The 15,529-nt window shown below is 34.2% G+C and overlaps 1 protein-coding gene across 1 annotated transcript in view; it reads right to left on the reverse strand.

Moving 5' to 3' along the window:
* TRDN (triadin) overlaps positions 1–15,529 on the reverse strand; it is a 393,952-nt gene that overhangs the window by 318,612 nt on the left and 59,811 nt on the right. Inside the window, exons 3-4 of the mRNA XM_058735145.1 lie at positions 5,124–5,285; positions 4,025–4,057 (exon numbers count right to left, since the gene is read on the reverse strand). Coding sequence (XP_058591128.1) covers positions 4,025–4,057; positions 5,124–5,285 — 195 coding nt within the window. The remainder of the gene's footprint in view (positions 1–4,024; positions 4,058–5,123; positions 5,286–15,529) is intronic.

A 15,529-nucleotide genomic window follows, 5' to 3' on the forward strand; every position in this document is an offset into this window, starting at 1 on the left:
ATACACACATGTTCATATATGTGTATATACATAGAGTAAATTGTTTCCTCAACTAGTATATGACTTAAGTTTTTGTCAGTAGGAGATATAGAATACTAAGCATTTTACATTAGATGAAATAATATGAGATTTGGCTATAATTAGATTAGATATTTTATAATATAATTACATAAAATGTTGTTAATTCAGTGCATCTTAAAAGTTTGGTTGTCTCAGAAAATATCCCAGCTATATTTAAAAGAATCAATGTCACTAAACTACACTGCTTTGGTTGTTTCAAAGTGCTCTTTCAAGCCAATGACAGTTCGCAAGATCATATATTGAGAATAACTGAAAAGGATTATTTATTTTTAAATTTTTAAAAGCCCTTGAGATAGCTTTTAGTATTTCCTACCTATACTCTTTTTGCTTTGCTCTTGAATCTCCCTCAAGAGCAATCCAATCTTTTACATTATTCAGCTAAATAAAAGGTAAAGTCATTAAGTGAAACTTATCGTTGCTCTAATCTCCAATCTCCTCCACACCATCATATCTCTGGTGTCAGAACATCCCGTCATGAAAAAGAGCACTTGTGTATCAACATCATGCTTCTCCTTTAGCAGACGTATGAGGATGGACCAGAAAGACCAAAAGGTCAAGACCTTTCCTCTTGGTCTTTCTGGTCAGCATTCTAGCAATTTTAGGATGGGCGAAGTCTATTTCTTTATGCTGTAAAGTAGAATACTATTATGAACTTAGGTGTGTTTTCAGGCAAATTACTTTTAAGAAAGCATACAGATGTAATTTCATTCCTTTATAGCTATCTGCACTTGTGTACCCTGGGAAAGTAAGGAGTCAACATCCATAACGTATACTGTACTGGGAAGAAGTTCCATAACAGGAGATCCAGATAAACAAAGCACACCTACCATAAACAGCCAAAAACTGTTTCAGGAATTATGATTTAAAACGGTATTTGTTTCTCATAGTTGTAAATTTCAAATAATTATATAATAAAATATAAAATTTTATAATGATTCAGTGCCTTGGACTCATCATATAGTGTTCGGTAATAGAATTTACTATTTTAAAATTTTGACAAGCTGAAAAGTAAATATGCATAAAGAATATAAAGACACTAGGTACTACATCTAATGCCCTGAAGCTATATTTATTTATAACAACATAAGCCACAGAATCGCAGATTCAAAAATGTCATCCATATTAATAATTTATTTAATAATCAACCCTCAACTCTGAGATTGTTTGACTCAACCATTATTCTACATCAAATTCGACCTGTGAACTCCACCCATAAATAACAGGATGGCTGAGTTTTTAGTTTGATGAAAATAGCAACTGGACAAATGAAACTAACATTTTAAGTGCATTTAAATAAAATGCTTCATACAGACACAGGACAGTTAAATAAACAATCCCATGGCCTGATAACTTAGGTAATATAAAATGGCTAAATAGTATTGAATATATCTGAATGGGAAAGAGCATTCACAAGGAGACCAACAATCATTTACTTATGGATGAAAATCAAATGTTTTAAGAGACTGTCATTCTAGATTACCAAAAACATACTTCTTAAACCACAATTTTTAAATATGCAAATGTATAAAATAATCCATCATAAAATAGAGATAAGTTCATAGCATCTCTTCTCTAATAATAATATTTAAAATTTGCTTTTAAAAACAGAATACATAAAAAGTAAATAAATAAAAATAAAAACAGAATATGTATTGGAAGTGTTTTGTTTTTAGAAATGTTTGTAAAATATTATGTATTGCCTTAAAATTCTCATCGCCTCTATGACTCTACAAAGGAAAAGACTATAAATAAAAAATAGTAATTGTAATGAAATATATTTGCTTCAGTCTACTTTAACTAATGTTCATTATTACATAGCTTTTATACCCAAGGTAGGGTATCTGTTTCCTCAAATGTCCATTCATGCAACCCTGTGAATTATATTATTAAGAAAATAATAATAAGCACCTGGGTGGCTTAGTTGTTTAAGTGTCTGACTTTGGCTCAGGTCACGATCTCATGGTTTGTGAGTTCGAGCCCTGCATCAGGCTCTGTGCTGACCGCTTGAAGCCTAGAGCCTGCTTCAGATTCTGTGTCTCCCTCTCTCTCTCTCTGCCCCTCCCTTGCTTGTGTTCTGTCTCTGTCTCTCAAAAATAAATAAATGTTAAAAATTAAATATATATATCTATTTAATATATATACATTCAGATGATTTTAAGTCTACTCTTCTTTTGGTAATCTTTCAAGACATTAGTGTACATGGTTTTAAACACATATATCACTTAGACTGTTTTAACTAATGAGCATTGTTGACATGTTTTTTTTAAAAAAAGTATCCTTAACAGCTATTTAATAGTCTTGCTGTTGATTTTATAAAATACGGCAATAATTTAAAGAATAATAATTAAACAGCTTTATGCAGATTTGCAATTTATGCTAATCATTACATGAAACAATTTAAAAATAATCCCATAGGGAAATTCAAATCAAAAGGAAAGAACAGACTATTAAATTCTAGATATTGATTTATGAAGAATATGATCTTATGATTTTCTTGTAGAATTCAATTTATAAGTAAGAAAATATTTGTTTTTCTCCCTTCCTTTTCTGATTGGAATACACAATATACATAACCTTTTGTTTCCAGACAATGGCTAGTAACTCATTAGCTTAAACTTTTACTGTGTTCTAGGCACTATCCATTGGAGATCAGCTATTAAAAAAAAAAAAAAAAAAAAAAAAAAAAAAGCTGTTTCTAAACCTAAACAGAAGTTTAAACTTCTGTTTAAAACTAATCTAGAATCTCTAAACCTGGATTTGATGGCTGAACTATGGCTTGAGTTCTTACATTCTCATCCTGGATTTGTGATCATGAAACCTTTCTCCTCTTGATAACTTCACAAACACTTTCATTTCTGGCTTTCTCACATTTGAGTATCACTAGCTCAGCTCTCTTTTGTTGGATAAGTTACAAATTCAAATTTTCCAAATTAACATAAACTAAATGGATTTTACCCCAGAGAGTGAGATAAACATCATCTCCTCAGGCAAGGCTAAAGCTCTAAATTTGGATCCCACTGTTTGTATCTATAGGAGGTCTAGGCAGATAGCAACAGAAGCCAGCAAGTTCTCCCCAGGAGTAAACACTCCCCAAAGCCTCTGCTGAATATGTGCAGCGATGACTAAAACATCACAATTGTATCAAGTCTGGCTATGTGTTGGCTGTTTCTCATTCCAAATATACCTCAGGAAGGTATCCTTTCTCCTTTTGTCCCTTCTAGAAATAATTCTCCCTTCTTCCTATAAAAATACTTGCCCCTCTGAGGTTTTTGCCCCATAGCCATACCTCTTTGTCCTAGCCATATTGCTTCCATGTCTTGGATTCATGACAATCATGGGCAGTTATTGAAAAGCCTGGCAAAATCTATTTCTGCAAAGAATCCCTCCATACCAAATCCAAGTATACCCAGGTGACTCTATTCCTTTGGGATGATGCATGGCACATACTGACTGATATGTCTTTGCCTCCAAGATTATTATTTTGCACACTATCTCATATACCCTGTCCCCTACTTATCACCTAAAAATGAAGAATATTAATAGTGACAGTAAAATAAGAAGAAAATGAATAAAAATTTAAAATCTGGCCATAGTGAGAATAAAGAAAATGGGCATCATCATTTTCTGGGCCATTTCTGTGTCTACTGAATTCACTCCTCATTCCTGTAATTCCAACTCACACAGATCTATATGTAGATGAATTCACACATATCCTGAAGAAGGCACCAAGTAATCAGCTGAAAAATAATAGGGTCAGCTTTATTGGAGAGAATGGAGTATTTCTCTACCTACCTATAAAATTTGATCTAATCATCAAACAAAAACTGTACATTGAAAGTAAATTAAGGTTCCAAATCATGTAAAATATATCTTGAGTCATGCTAAAAAATGAGCATTACCATAAAAGGGGAAAAATGCATTATTAAAGGTAAAAACAACCAACCTTTTTGTTTCAAGGGAGGCTCCTCTATTTCTCCTAGACCAAGACAAAAACAGTGAATTAGAAACACCTTTAGCTTAGCATAATATTGTTTCTCCATTTTCCCATTTTCTTTTGTTCATTAAAAAAGCCATCCATTAGTTTTGACATTAGTAGTCTTTATATTACTTTGCCTCCCAAATTCCAGTTTTTAAGTATAAACTTTGTTTATGTACATTTATGTGAGATAGTTTCACTTTTATGAGTTCAATAAAAGTGTGGCAGCAATCCAAGTTATACATTATAGTTCATATATCATGTTCATTTCTATTCTCTATTGTTCATCTCGACCTCTCACTGGGGCCAAACAAATACAAATTCAGACAAAGTCATAGAGAGGTCTAAAATAATAAGAGCTTTCCTGGTAGTCAAGGTAGTCTGATGACTGAGACTGACCCTAAAAAATGTCATGTAGAAGACAAGATCATTATGCTTTGTTCTTTTCACATCCATTCAATAGCAGTTTATGTATGGTTGGAGTTTATTTTCTTTTGTTTATTAATATATATATATGAGAAAGTACATAGGTTAGCTGCATAATTGTGACATTTAGAACATTTCCCTCCATTACACCTCCATTTGGTTCAATCAATTTACTTTTTATTATGATTTTAGGAGAATTGCTTTCTGCTATTTGACTATGAATATGACTTACATGTATAAAACATATGTCTATCAAGTTTTACTGTTGTTATTTCAATCTTCCTAAGGATAAACTTGAGAAATAGCTACAGTTTTTTTCCCAAGGAAGCATATAAATGTGAGTTCCTATTGTGAGTTTGTAGTATTGCATAATAAGACCCTCTCTACTATAATGCTACCCTCATGGTAGCATTTAATGTTGACATCTTTGTCATAAAGGCAGATAAGCCGTAAGATGAAAGCCAAATAGAGACCAATTTACTGAGTTTGGCAGCCTGTTGATAAGCTATTAGAACTCAGAAGTGTATTCATTTTGGGTTAGCCTGACCCAAGTGCTCATTTGTGTTTAAACTTAAGAAAACCACTGTAATACATAACTAAAATTGGTCCAAGAAGTTAGATGTGTCTCTATGCTTTGTACCTTTATCAGTGTCCTCATCCCCATCATCATCTTCTTCATCACCCTCAGACGAGATGATGTCAGACAACAAGGAAAAGAAGCCATAGACCCAGTCGGTGGTTTCTTCCACAGCATCATGTACAAGTTTTAGAGGATCTGAGCCAATCTTGGAAATAGAGCTTGCTAAAAGTAATTAAAAATAAGAGAAAAATTTTACAATCATCCCCAAAGAAGCTAAGGAAAGCTGTTTTTACCGATTTGTGCTTTTGACACAAAATATGTCAATTTTATAAATGTAAATATCTCTTAGCTACAACTTTTTGGGGGGCTCAGAAAAAGAAAGTACATTTTGTCATAGTATGCATAGGTATTCAGTTAAAAAAAAGTTTTTGAATATCTATGGTACCAAACACTATTTAGTTACCAAGAAAGAAATTGCCCTTGAAAAGCTTATAATCTAAATAGGAGTTTAACACAGGGCAAAATTAGAAATGGATTGAAATAATGTGTATCTATGTTATTCAAATTGGTATATCCACTGTAAGTTATGGATGTTCAGGCACAGAAGAAATCACTGTTGGCCCATATTATACTGGAAAGCATCATGGAGAAGACGGCTCTGTAAATTTTCAGCAAACAATAAGTTCCAAGTTGACTTAAGTAGCTGTGACTCAAGTAAGAGTGATAGGTCCATTTATTATAATTTGTGATATATCAGAAAAAGTCTGGAATTGTCAAGGTAGTATTTATATCAGGTTCCAGCTAGATCCAATTTGTTTATCCTTATTAGGCATCCTAGTACCTAAAAATAAAAAACATTTAAATTTCTAGTAATTTTAGTAGATAGAGTTAGGAAAACCTGAAGTCTATAAATCTTCCATTTTTTATGTCCTAGGAGATATAAACTATTTGTGAAATGGGAGATTAAAAACTAAAAATGCAAGCAAATAGACATAACAGATATTTCTAGAATGTTGTTCTTCTCATTTTAATTTTATGAAAACTACTCTGAGGGGGTAAGAGTAACCTCTATTATCCGACTGAAGAGGAGATCTATCTAGAAATATGGTATAAGTTGCAACTGACTTTCCGTCAATCTATAATTAAATTTTAGATTTGTTTTCCTTAATTTTATTTATTTTTATTTATTTTTAATTTTTTTAATTTAAATTTTATTTAGCCAACATACAGTGCAATATTGGCTTCAGGAGTAGAATTCAGTGATTCATCACTTACATACAACACCTAGCATTCATCACAAGTGATGATTTTTAATACCCATCACCCATCTAGCCCATCCCCCACCCATCTCCCTCTGTTTTCCTTAATTTTAAAAACTATTTTAGCTTCTCAGAGATTCTTCTCCATTTGATATCTTAAAAGACTACAATTATACCAACATATTATATTATCTAAAGGTTAAGTATTCTAAAATTAAGCTTTTATTCTGATAGAGAGAAGTCGCTGGAAGGTTTGAACAAAGGAATGATATGATTTGACTTGTGTAACTTCACTCGCTGTGTTGAGGATTCAAAGAATGCCAGGCTGGAAACAGGGAGATCAGTAAGGAGCCAAATGGAATAATCAAGGAGAACGATGATTATGGTGATTTCTATCAGGATGATTGTGTGGTCATGAAATGTGGTCAGCTGAATGTATTTAAAAGATAGAAGTAATAATACAGGCTTACAGTTTGGCTCTTAGGTATGAAAGAAAGATACAGGTACAGGATAACTTCAAGGTTTGTGGCATGAAAAACTGGAAGGATGGAAATGTCATTTGTTGGAATGAGGAGGTCTGGAGAGAAACAGGGCTTTGTAGGGGTGGTATACAAGTACCTGAGTTTTAGATTCATCACACTCTAGTTGCCTATTAAATATCTATGTGCAGATGTAGACATTTTTACAACTCAATATGACCTACAAAAGAGAAGTCCTAGCTGAAGATAGGAATTTGGGAGTTCAGCAGAGGTATTCAAAATCATGATACTGAACGAAATCACCAAGGGAGTGGACCCAGGAGCATTCCCACATTTAGAAGACAGAGAGATCAGTCAGAAAAACAACAGCAATTGATTATGACAAGGAGAGATGAGAAAGACAGAGACAGAGATATTAACACATACATCCGGAGAGAGAAAGAAAGAAGCAGAAAAAAGAGAGCATAACGTCCTAGATGTCAAGTGAGGAAATTGTCTTGTGGAGGATACAGTGATCAACAGGCAAAAGTTGCTGATACGTCAGGTAAAATGAAGACTGAGAATAGACCTTGAAATTTAGTGAGAATAGACCTTTAGATTTAATGAGGAGGATGTCATTGGTGACCTTCAAAGGGCTGGTTTAGTGGAATGCATTCGCGACCAAATGGGAATAATGTAAAGGTGGTAAGTACATTTTATTCAAAGTAAATGACAAGAGTTTGGGCAATGTTTAAAGAGAACTAGTATCATAGTGGGTTTTCTGCTGTTAACATTGTTTAAAATGGGAAGAATATTCCATTTTATGCTGATGGGAAGATCCCACAGAAAGGGGAAAATGTGCTCGCTCAGGCAGTACATATACTAGAAAGGGGGAAAGTTATACAATAGAAGGGAATTCTGGGAAACTTTTATATGTTCTATTTCAGGGGATTCACAGCTCATTCAAGGAGGCCAAGTTACAAAATGTTGGTTTCAGAAAAACTTATCTCCATGATTCAGTGACAGTGTAACTTTACTCTTTGGACCTTATTTTACTGCATTCTGGAGAGTTTCGTGTGAGCAAGATATGGTAGTCTGAATGGTAAGATTAAACCTTAGAGAAAGGAAATGAAATGGAATTTTATAATTGCAATTGAAAAATTTTAAAGAATTATATGTAAGGAACTGGATTGTAATGGCACCATCAAATGTATATTTTAGCACTAGTATATTTTATATCTAATGGAAGAATACTGCAAATGGGATTTTTATTATCTGAATAGATTGAGACCATTTCCCCATTTCCCTTCTTTCTAAATGTTCACTGAGGAACTTAACAATAAAATCCAACAAAATAGATATCAGTTTAATTATCCTTATGACTAAATGCACTATATATACTCTGCAGACATGTATATTGCCTGCTTCTAAAATAGTCAAATCAGGATGTTTTCATGAAGTCAATGTTGCTGACTTAAGATCAGCCTCTGATTTTAGCTATGTGAACAACAACTTTAAAAACATAGATATAGATATGCATACAGATACAGATTATAGGTATATCTTAAATAAGATAGTAGTCCTCAAGGTGATTCTTATTCCCTTTTTCAGACATCACATCCAAATTATATCATGGGAATAATATTATACAATGCAACTGAAACTTTTATTGATTGTTTTATTACATTTTCTTACCTCTCATGTTTCCATGAGTTAAATTAAATATATTACATTGAGGGTCATCATAAAAATAATAGTAGCTAACAGTTTAAATAGAGTGTATTTTACCCACAAGATACCACTCTAAGAACTAAATGTATATTAACCCACATTTTTTTCAATAACCCAATGATGTAGCTATATTATATATTTTAAATAAGAAAACTGAGGTACAGAGAATGTAAATGAGATGCCTAAGGTTACATAGTTATTGTGATGGAGGCTGATTTTGCACCCTCCAGAGTATGACTCTTACCTATGCTATACTGTTATAAACAAACAAAAATATGAATTCACCATTGGTTCTGGAGTCAGATATTAGATGAGATATTCTGGGAGGAGGTTTTCTTGCTGTTAAAAGGAGAAACAAGGACTTTGGTGCATGGGAACATAAAGCCCAGGGCTGCTGTAACCACCTTATAACCATGAAGACAGTAGCTGATTCACTGAGGAAGGCAAAGGTTAAAAATGAAAAAACTTGTGTCCATATGACATTGGTGAGGCATTGAATTATCCAATCTTGGAATAATCGCCCTACTTCCAGAGCTTCTGTTATGTGAGATAAGAAATGTTTCTCAGTGTTCAAGTCACTCTTAATTGTATCTTATATTTTTTTTTAAAAAAAAATATACCACCAGGTGCAGGGAAACTGCTTTAGGCTCCTTATGATCAGTAATTGGATTCTTGGCACTGATAAAAGAGTACCAAGAGAGGCAAGAGAGGCAAAGAAAAGTTTAAAGTTAAATAAGATTTTTGTTGGTCCTCTGTCTTTGAAGCCAAACTATCCAGCTACTTAAGTTTCTAAGTGGGAACCTACATGGGAAATTAAATTACTCATTTTCTGTTTTCCTCCTGAAGAACCAGCTCCATAATTTTGCCATTATCCTTGATCATCAGTCTTACATTCTTTAAGTTATATTTTACTCTTCTTTGTCTTCCAAATCCTGACAAACATTAGCCAATAACGATTACAAGCTTGTGTTCTGAGCTCAGACTGACAGCATTCAAGTTCAGGCCTCCCACCTGTTGCCATGCCAGGCCATATTAAAGTCAGAGACAGAAGAGAAAATCAGTCAGAATAATCCTGTCTTTATGTAAATTTTTGATATTTTGTTCATCATAGATTTTTGCATTAATTTAAAAATTTTAAGTATTACATTAAAATATCATGCATCTTAGTTACTGAGGTTTTTTTTGGAGCCCTTCCACTTTACAGCCAAGGTGAGTGTTTCACTGACCCCATGCTAGTCCTGATGCTCGCCCCCTAGATAGCTATATGATGGTGAGAAGATTAACTTTTGCTATGTCTACAAAATTCATCGAAGCCTATGCTTTTCCAAAGTCACAATTCTAAAGTCACCCCTTCATGCCTGTTTTCTATAGTATACCTGGTTCTGGCAAACAGTATTCTATATTGGGGACACAATTTTTTTTCTGTGCTTCAGCATGCTGAACTATAAAATGACAATAAGAGTAATAATACTTGCCTCACAAGGTTGTTACAATTATTACATGGGATGATACATTCGAAGCACACAGTACGGTGCCTGTGAATTAATAGATGCCAATGCGGAGAAAAAAAGCAAGATTGCCTTTTATCTTGAATGAACCAGAGGTTCTTTCCAGTTTGCTAGCTAGGGCAGCAGCTTCTCTTCCCCTTACCAGGAAGCTCTGTGTGTGATCTCAGCTTCCATCTAGGTCTCCAAATGCTGCACCAGAGTCATTTCCAGTATCCCCTTGGATGTCTGGGTCCTAAATTCTGACTGCATGGAATTCATTCCCAGATGAATTACCCTCCCCCTCCACCAACGCTAAGGCTGCCCTCATGCATATCTTATCAAAAGCAAGAACAACTCAGAGGCGGGATAGTTTTGCCCATCTGCATCTGTCTGAACCATTCCACAGGATGGTGATTGAAATGAAATCCCAGGCATCTTCTGACCCTTTTGCCTTGAGTCTCTGCCCACACCAGATGGTGCTTACTGAACTTTGCTCAAACTCATTGTACATAAACTCCTTAGTATCGAGTGCCTAAAGCAGAGTAAAGGATATAGTGAATGTTAGGTAATTATTAATTCAATTTTCAGAGCCATTTAACTCAAACATATGGTGGTGCTCCATGAATGCAGGCTGTTATAAATTTTGTTTTGTGATCATTTAGTCACTACATCCTCACAGGCAACCTTGGCAGGGTCTTTGAAAACCAAACACTGCTTTTATCAGGACTTGTGAAAGAACTAGTGATTGCCCCTTACCTCCAAGAAAATATTCACATCTAAATATTTGGATCCAAACTGAGGTAAGGTCTTTTAAAAGTGTCACAAATGCTACCCCAATTAGGAAAAAATCAAATTGTATGTATGTTGATGAGTGTACCTTGCACATACTAGCACCCAAATGAAATTGACTAGGAAATAGAGAGACTTCTTTCAAGACAATTATGTAGGACTTACTGTATACAGTATCTTATCTTATGTGTAATATAATCGACATAGTGCTGTCATTTATGGGTTTGCTACACAGGTGTTTCTAATTTTGACATGTGAGGAATTCTGTCTGGAAATATATAGTGGTAATTATCCAGACCTAAAAAATTTATAATTTTAAGTGACTGGTTTTTCCATTCTTGTTGCAGATAAGTCCTAGAATACTTTTGTTTCTGTTGGTGAAAATTTGATGAAGAAAAATATTAGCAAATTATGGATCATTTAATATGCTCTGAGTTACATGACAATTATGTACGGTGAAATTACTTAGCCTTTGTTCAAGGTAAACAGAATTCCCTAGAACTTAAGCAGTGCCAAACAGAGCTTCAAATGTATTTTCCCATTCCCATGCCACCCCCAAGGATAGGAAGAAGGGAAAAATAAGTAGGAAAAACAAGCAAAAAGATAAAAAAAATAAATATATTCCTGCTGTGTCAGTGTGAGCAAAAAGCAATGGTTGTCACCACTGTGTTCATAAGTTTCTTATACACAGAAATGAAAACTGAGAGAATGCAAATTCTTATAAAACATTTTGGATTTGAGGTTTGGCATCATTTATAATAGTCAACAATTTCCTAAGGATATAAGGTTGAAATACTGATTTAATTTAGTTTATTTTTAACCAGAGCACATTTGAAAAGTACTCACAGTGAACTTAAGAGCCCTCTGAGTCTTCAGGCCCTGGAGTTTCCAGCATGGACAACACTAAGTACAGATACTTAAGAAGTAACAAACAACAATATATGCTTTTATATCCACTATTAAGGTCGGTGTCTTCATCAAAGCGATGTTTACTCAAGATATCATACTTTAAAGCATTTTAGGATCAGTCTGAAGTAACTTTCAAACAATTTCTCATGGGTTGGACCATTTACCTTGAACAAATGTGGTTGAACTCAATGATGTCAGGATTCCCATCTTTAATTTTTATCATCTCAATGGAGGGGATTTCAATCTCCTATACTTATTTATATGCCTTTTTTATCCCATAAGTTTATTGTTTTCTTATTCTGTATTTCATTTCCAATTGAAAGTAAAGCCAATATGAGGAAAATAAGAAAGGAAGGACATCCAAGGAAGTCAAGAATTCAAGAAGTGTTTGACACAGTGCCTTTATTCCTCCATAGTGAATCTCTGAGGTGTATTTATATCCTGCCAATGGAAGTTTGCAAAAGGCACACTAACTGGAATTCCAAATCTTCCCATTATTTTCTCTTGAAAAATTCCTGGAGGACAGCTATATTTTTGTAAGATTGCTTCAGTTCCAGAAACAACACTTGTTATTTTGGTATCCGAGAAGCAAATTTATTGTAAACGGAATAGTGATAATTTGTAGTCCTAAAATAGTTTTTTTAAAACAGCTTTTTTCAAACAAGAAATATTTTGAGAGAGGCTCATTTCTTAATATCTTCTTTTTAAATCCACCTATAGTAGTGGATTTCCCCTAAAGGGCTAATTGGAGTGAACCCGGCTAAATAATAGAGGTTTGGGAGAAGCAAAGGCAAAAATAATAATAAAATGGAGATGTGGAGGCCAATGAAAATTAAATTCAGCTGCAATAGAATAAACTCTGCATTGGATGGCTTTAGTTATAGTATATAATATCATTTCAAGGATCCTTGTATGGACAAAAATGTGGAATTCAAGCTATATCGCAAAATTTCTTTGAAATCGAATATGGAGGTTACAATAATTTTTGTATTTATTTAATTAACACTTTGTGATTTAGCAAGAAATATAAATATTGGGACAGCCCATTAGGACTGGATAATTAAGTTATCAAGTACAAGATATTTCTATAGAGCATCTCTCAGATGTGTCTATAAAGAAAAGAATATGAAGGGGATCCTGGGTGGCCCAGTCTGTTGAGCGCCCAACTGCAGCACAGGTCACGATCTTATAGTTCGTGGGTTCGAGTCTCGCATCAGTTTCTGTGTCCACAGCTCAGAGCCTGGAGCCTGCTTCAGATTATGTGTCTCCCTCTCTGTCCCTTCCCTGCTTGTGCACTCTCTCTCTCAAAAAATAAATAAACATTAAAAAAGGTTTTTTTAAAAAGAACATGATGAAAGTTCATTTTGCTCTAGTTAAACGTGTGTTTTCACAAATGGGTGATAACCTTGATAATGCCAGACTCAATAATATAGATTTTAAAATTAGGATGTTTAAAAAGTTGTATAATCACCTTCCTTGAATTACATAAATGATGCAACTTCAGAACTAAGTTTCTCTGAGTAATTTTCTTCAAACTAGATTTTTAATGTAGAGACAATATACAGAGGTTGAAATTCCTTTGAACTTGTTATCCTTATCATCGATGAACACTTCTCAAAAATGATGAAATGAAAAATTGGAATCATGAAATTCCCTTGGTACTTCTAATACTAACCTCGCTAGGAGAGGTCTCTACTTATGCAGATGGAGTTGGGATCTGAAGGCAGAAGAGTCACTTGGGATGAAAATATGGACATAAAGTAGAGGGAGTAAGGAAATTTGCAGCCTACAAAGGATGGGATAAAATTCATGAGAACAAAGTGGAAATTGCATCAGTCCTATGACCTCCAAACCTCCCTCTCCAAAGAGAAGAAGCTGTTGCCCTCATCATGATAAATATGCACCTAGGCGAGGAGTGGACGAAGCTGGAGAAGGATCTGTCAGGAGCTGGAGTTGTTATAGGAGCAGCTGTTGTCCCATGCCAACAAGGTGAGCGCCAAGGTATCAGAACAACATGCATACTTATATTTTAAAGAAAGACATCTAAAATTTTAAATAGGGAAGAATAATTTAAGAGATTTGCAATTTTCATTCTGGCCTCAGAATGAAAAGGGGAAAAAAAGGCAAGATTATAGGCAAAACAAAAATACATGGCAAGTGCAACGATCTTGGGGAAACTAAGACAGGGGTTCTTGAGATAAGGCACAGAGTAGAGAACAGAACCAAGAGATTTTTAAAAATTACATGAGTTATTTTTGATAATTGAGTGTTTATGGATGGTGGGGAAAGGGGAAAGATCACAAGGAGTACCATGTTTCTGACTTAAAAATTTGGAAAATGAACTGGATTTAGAATCTAAGAGGCAAGCCTGGAAAGATATATAAACTAGCTCTGTTAGGAATCTTGGGTTTGCTGTTCCAACCAAATATCCTTATGCATTAGAAAAATTGGAGAGAGAATGAGGTTAAGAACGGGGAAAATGAAAATGCTTATGAGATTAATTTTTCCTTCAAAATAAAAATAGTTTTACTGACTCCCATGGTGGAGTCCTTTAAGTCATTGTCTTAAAACTCATCTTACATGCTTTGATTATTTAGAATTGTGTCACTGCTTTTTTTCCTCTAAATCTTACTATTTAGTCATTTTAGAAGATTGATCCTATTATTAGCTTGAGTACCACATATTAAAGATCAGTAGGCTAAACATGATGACAGTTTGCTTATCACTTTTTGGGTAATGCAAAGTCATTAAAACCGAAGCAATGGAACAAGGTGATATTGTCCAACGGGGACAAGAAGCCAATGATGATGAAGAAGACAGTTACAAATGTCGTAAGATAAGGTTTTAACAAGAAAATGGCTGCCAACAGTTCTAAGGCTGAAAGTTTAACTAAGATGAAGATATTTAGTGTGCAATTTGTTCATGCTTAAGATCAGTTTGTTTATTTTAATAAACTTAATGTATTCATTAAGAAGTCAAGTATGTATTTAAGACATTTCAGCACAGTGTTAGAATAGTGTCAGAACATTTCTTAATAGAGGGGTTTGGCTAAAGAGACAGAAACAAAAAGGGTTGTATCTAAATAGGCATATCGAAAGTGAGGGAAATTTGTTTTCCCAAGTTAGAAAACCCATAAACACCCATGGAAAAGGAGGGAATAGAGGGGGGAAGTTTTGAAGATACAGGAAGGAGATGGCATTTGCATCTAGCAACACTTAGATGTACCAACATTGAAAACACATCTTCATGAAGCTCTTCCCTCTCCTACACACCCAAGCACACACATTCCCTTAAAAGTAATGAGCCCTTTTTAAAAGCCAAATCTTTTTGCAGCAATAACTTGTACTTCCCTATTGAATTAATTAAACAAGGAGGCCATTAGACTGAAGTGATTCTAATGTTTTAGCAGCCAATATAAGCAAACCAAAATCTAAGCCTATAAATGCCCCAAAGTTAAGAAATAAAAACGAACAATCAATAACAGCCAACTAGCCTTTCCCAAATAAGGCAAATGCTTAGCTGTAGCCAATCAAATAATTTCCTTGTTTTGCTTCCATCTCCTCTCTAGAAAAGTCTTTCCCCTAACTCCTGTACGTGCAGTTCTTATAACCACTTTTTGTGTGGTGCTGCCTCATTCAAATTGATTTTTTCTCATTCTTAAAATTTTGAATGTACCTCAGTTTATCTTTCAAGATCCCAGATAAGTATATTTTCCCAAACCATTGTCATTTTCTCTCTCCATTCTTCTTTTCTCTTCCTCTCTGTCTCATAATAGTTTCCCTTTCTTCCTCTCTCCTCTCCCTAGGATCTCTGGATACTACCCATAGATTACA

This window comes from Neofelis nebulosa, chromosome 6 (assembly GCF_028018385.1).
Source record: "Neofelis nebulosa isolate mNeoNeb1 chromosome 6, mNeoNeb1.pri, whole genome shotgun sequence".
In the NCBI taxonomy this organism is placed as follows: Eukaryota; Metazoa; Chordata; class Mammalia; order Carnivora; family Felidae; genus Neofelis; species Neofelis nebulosa.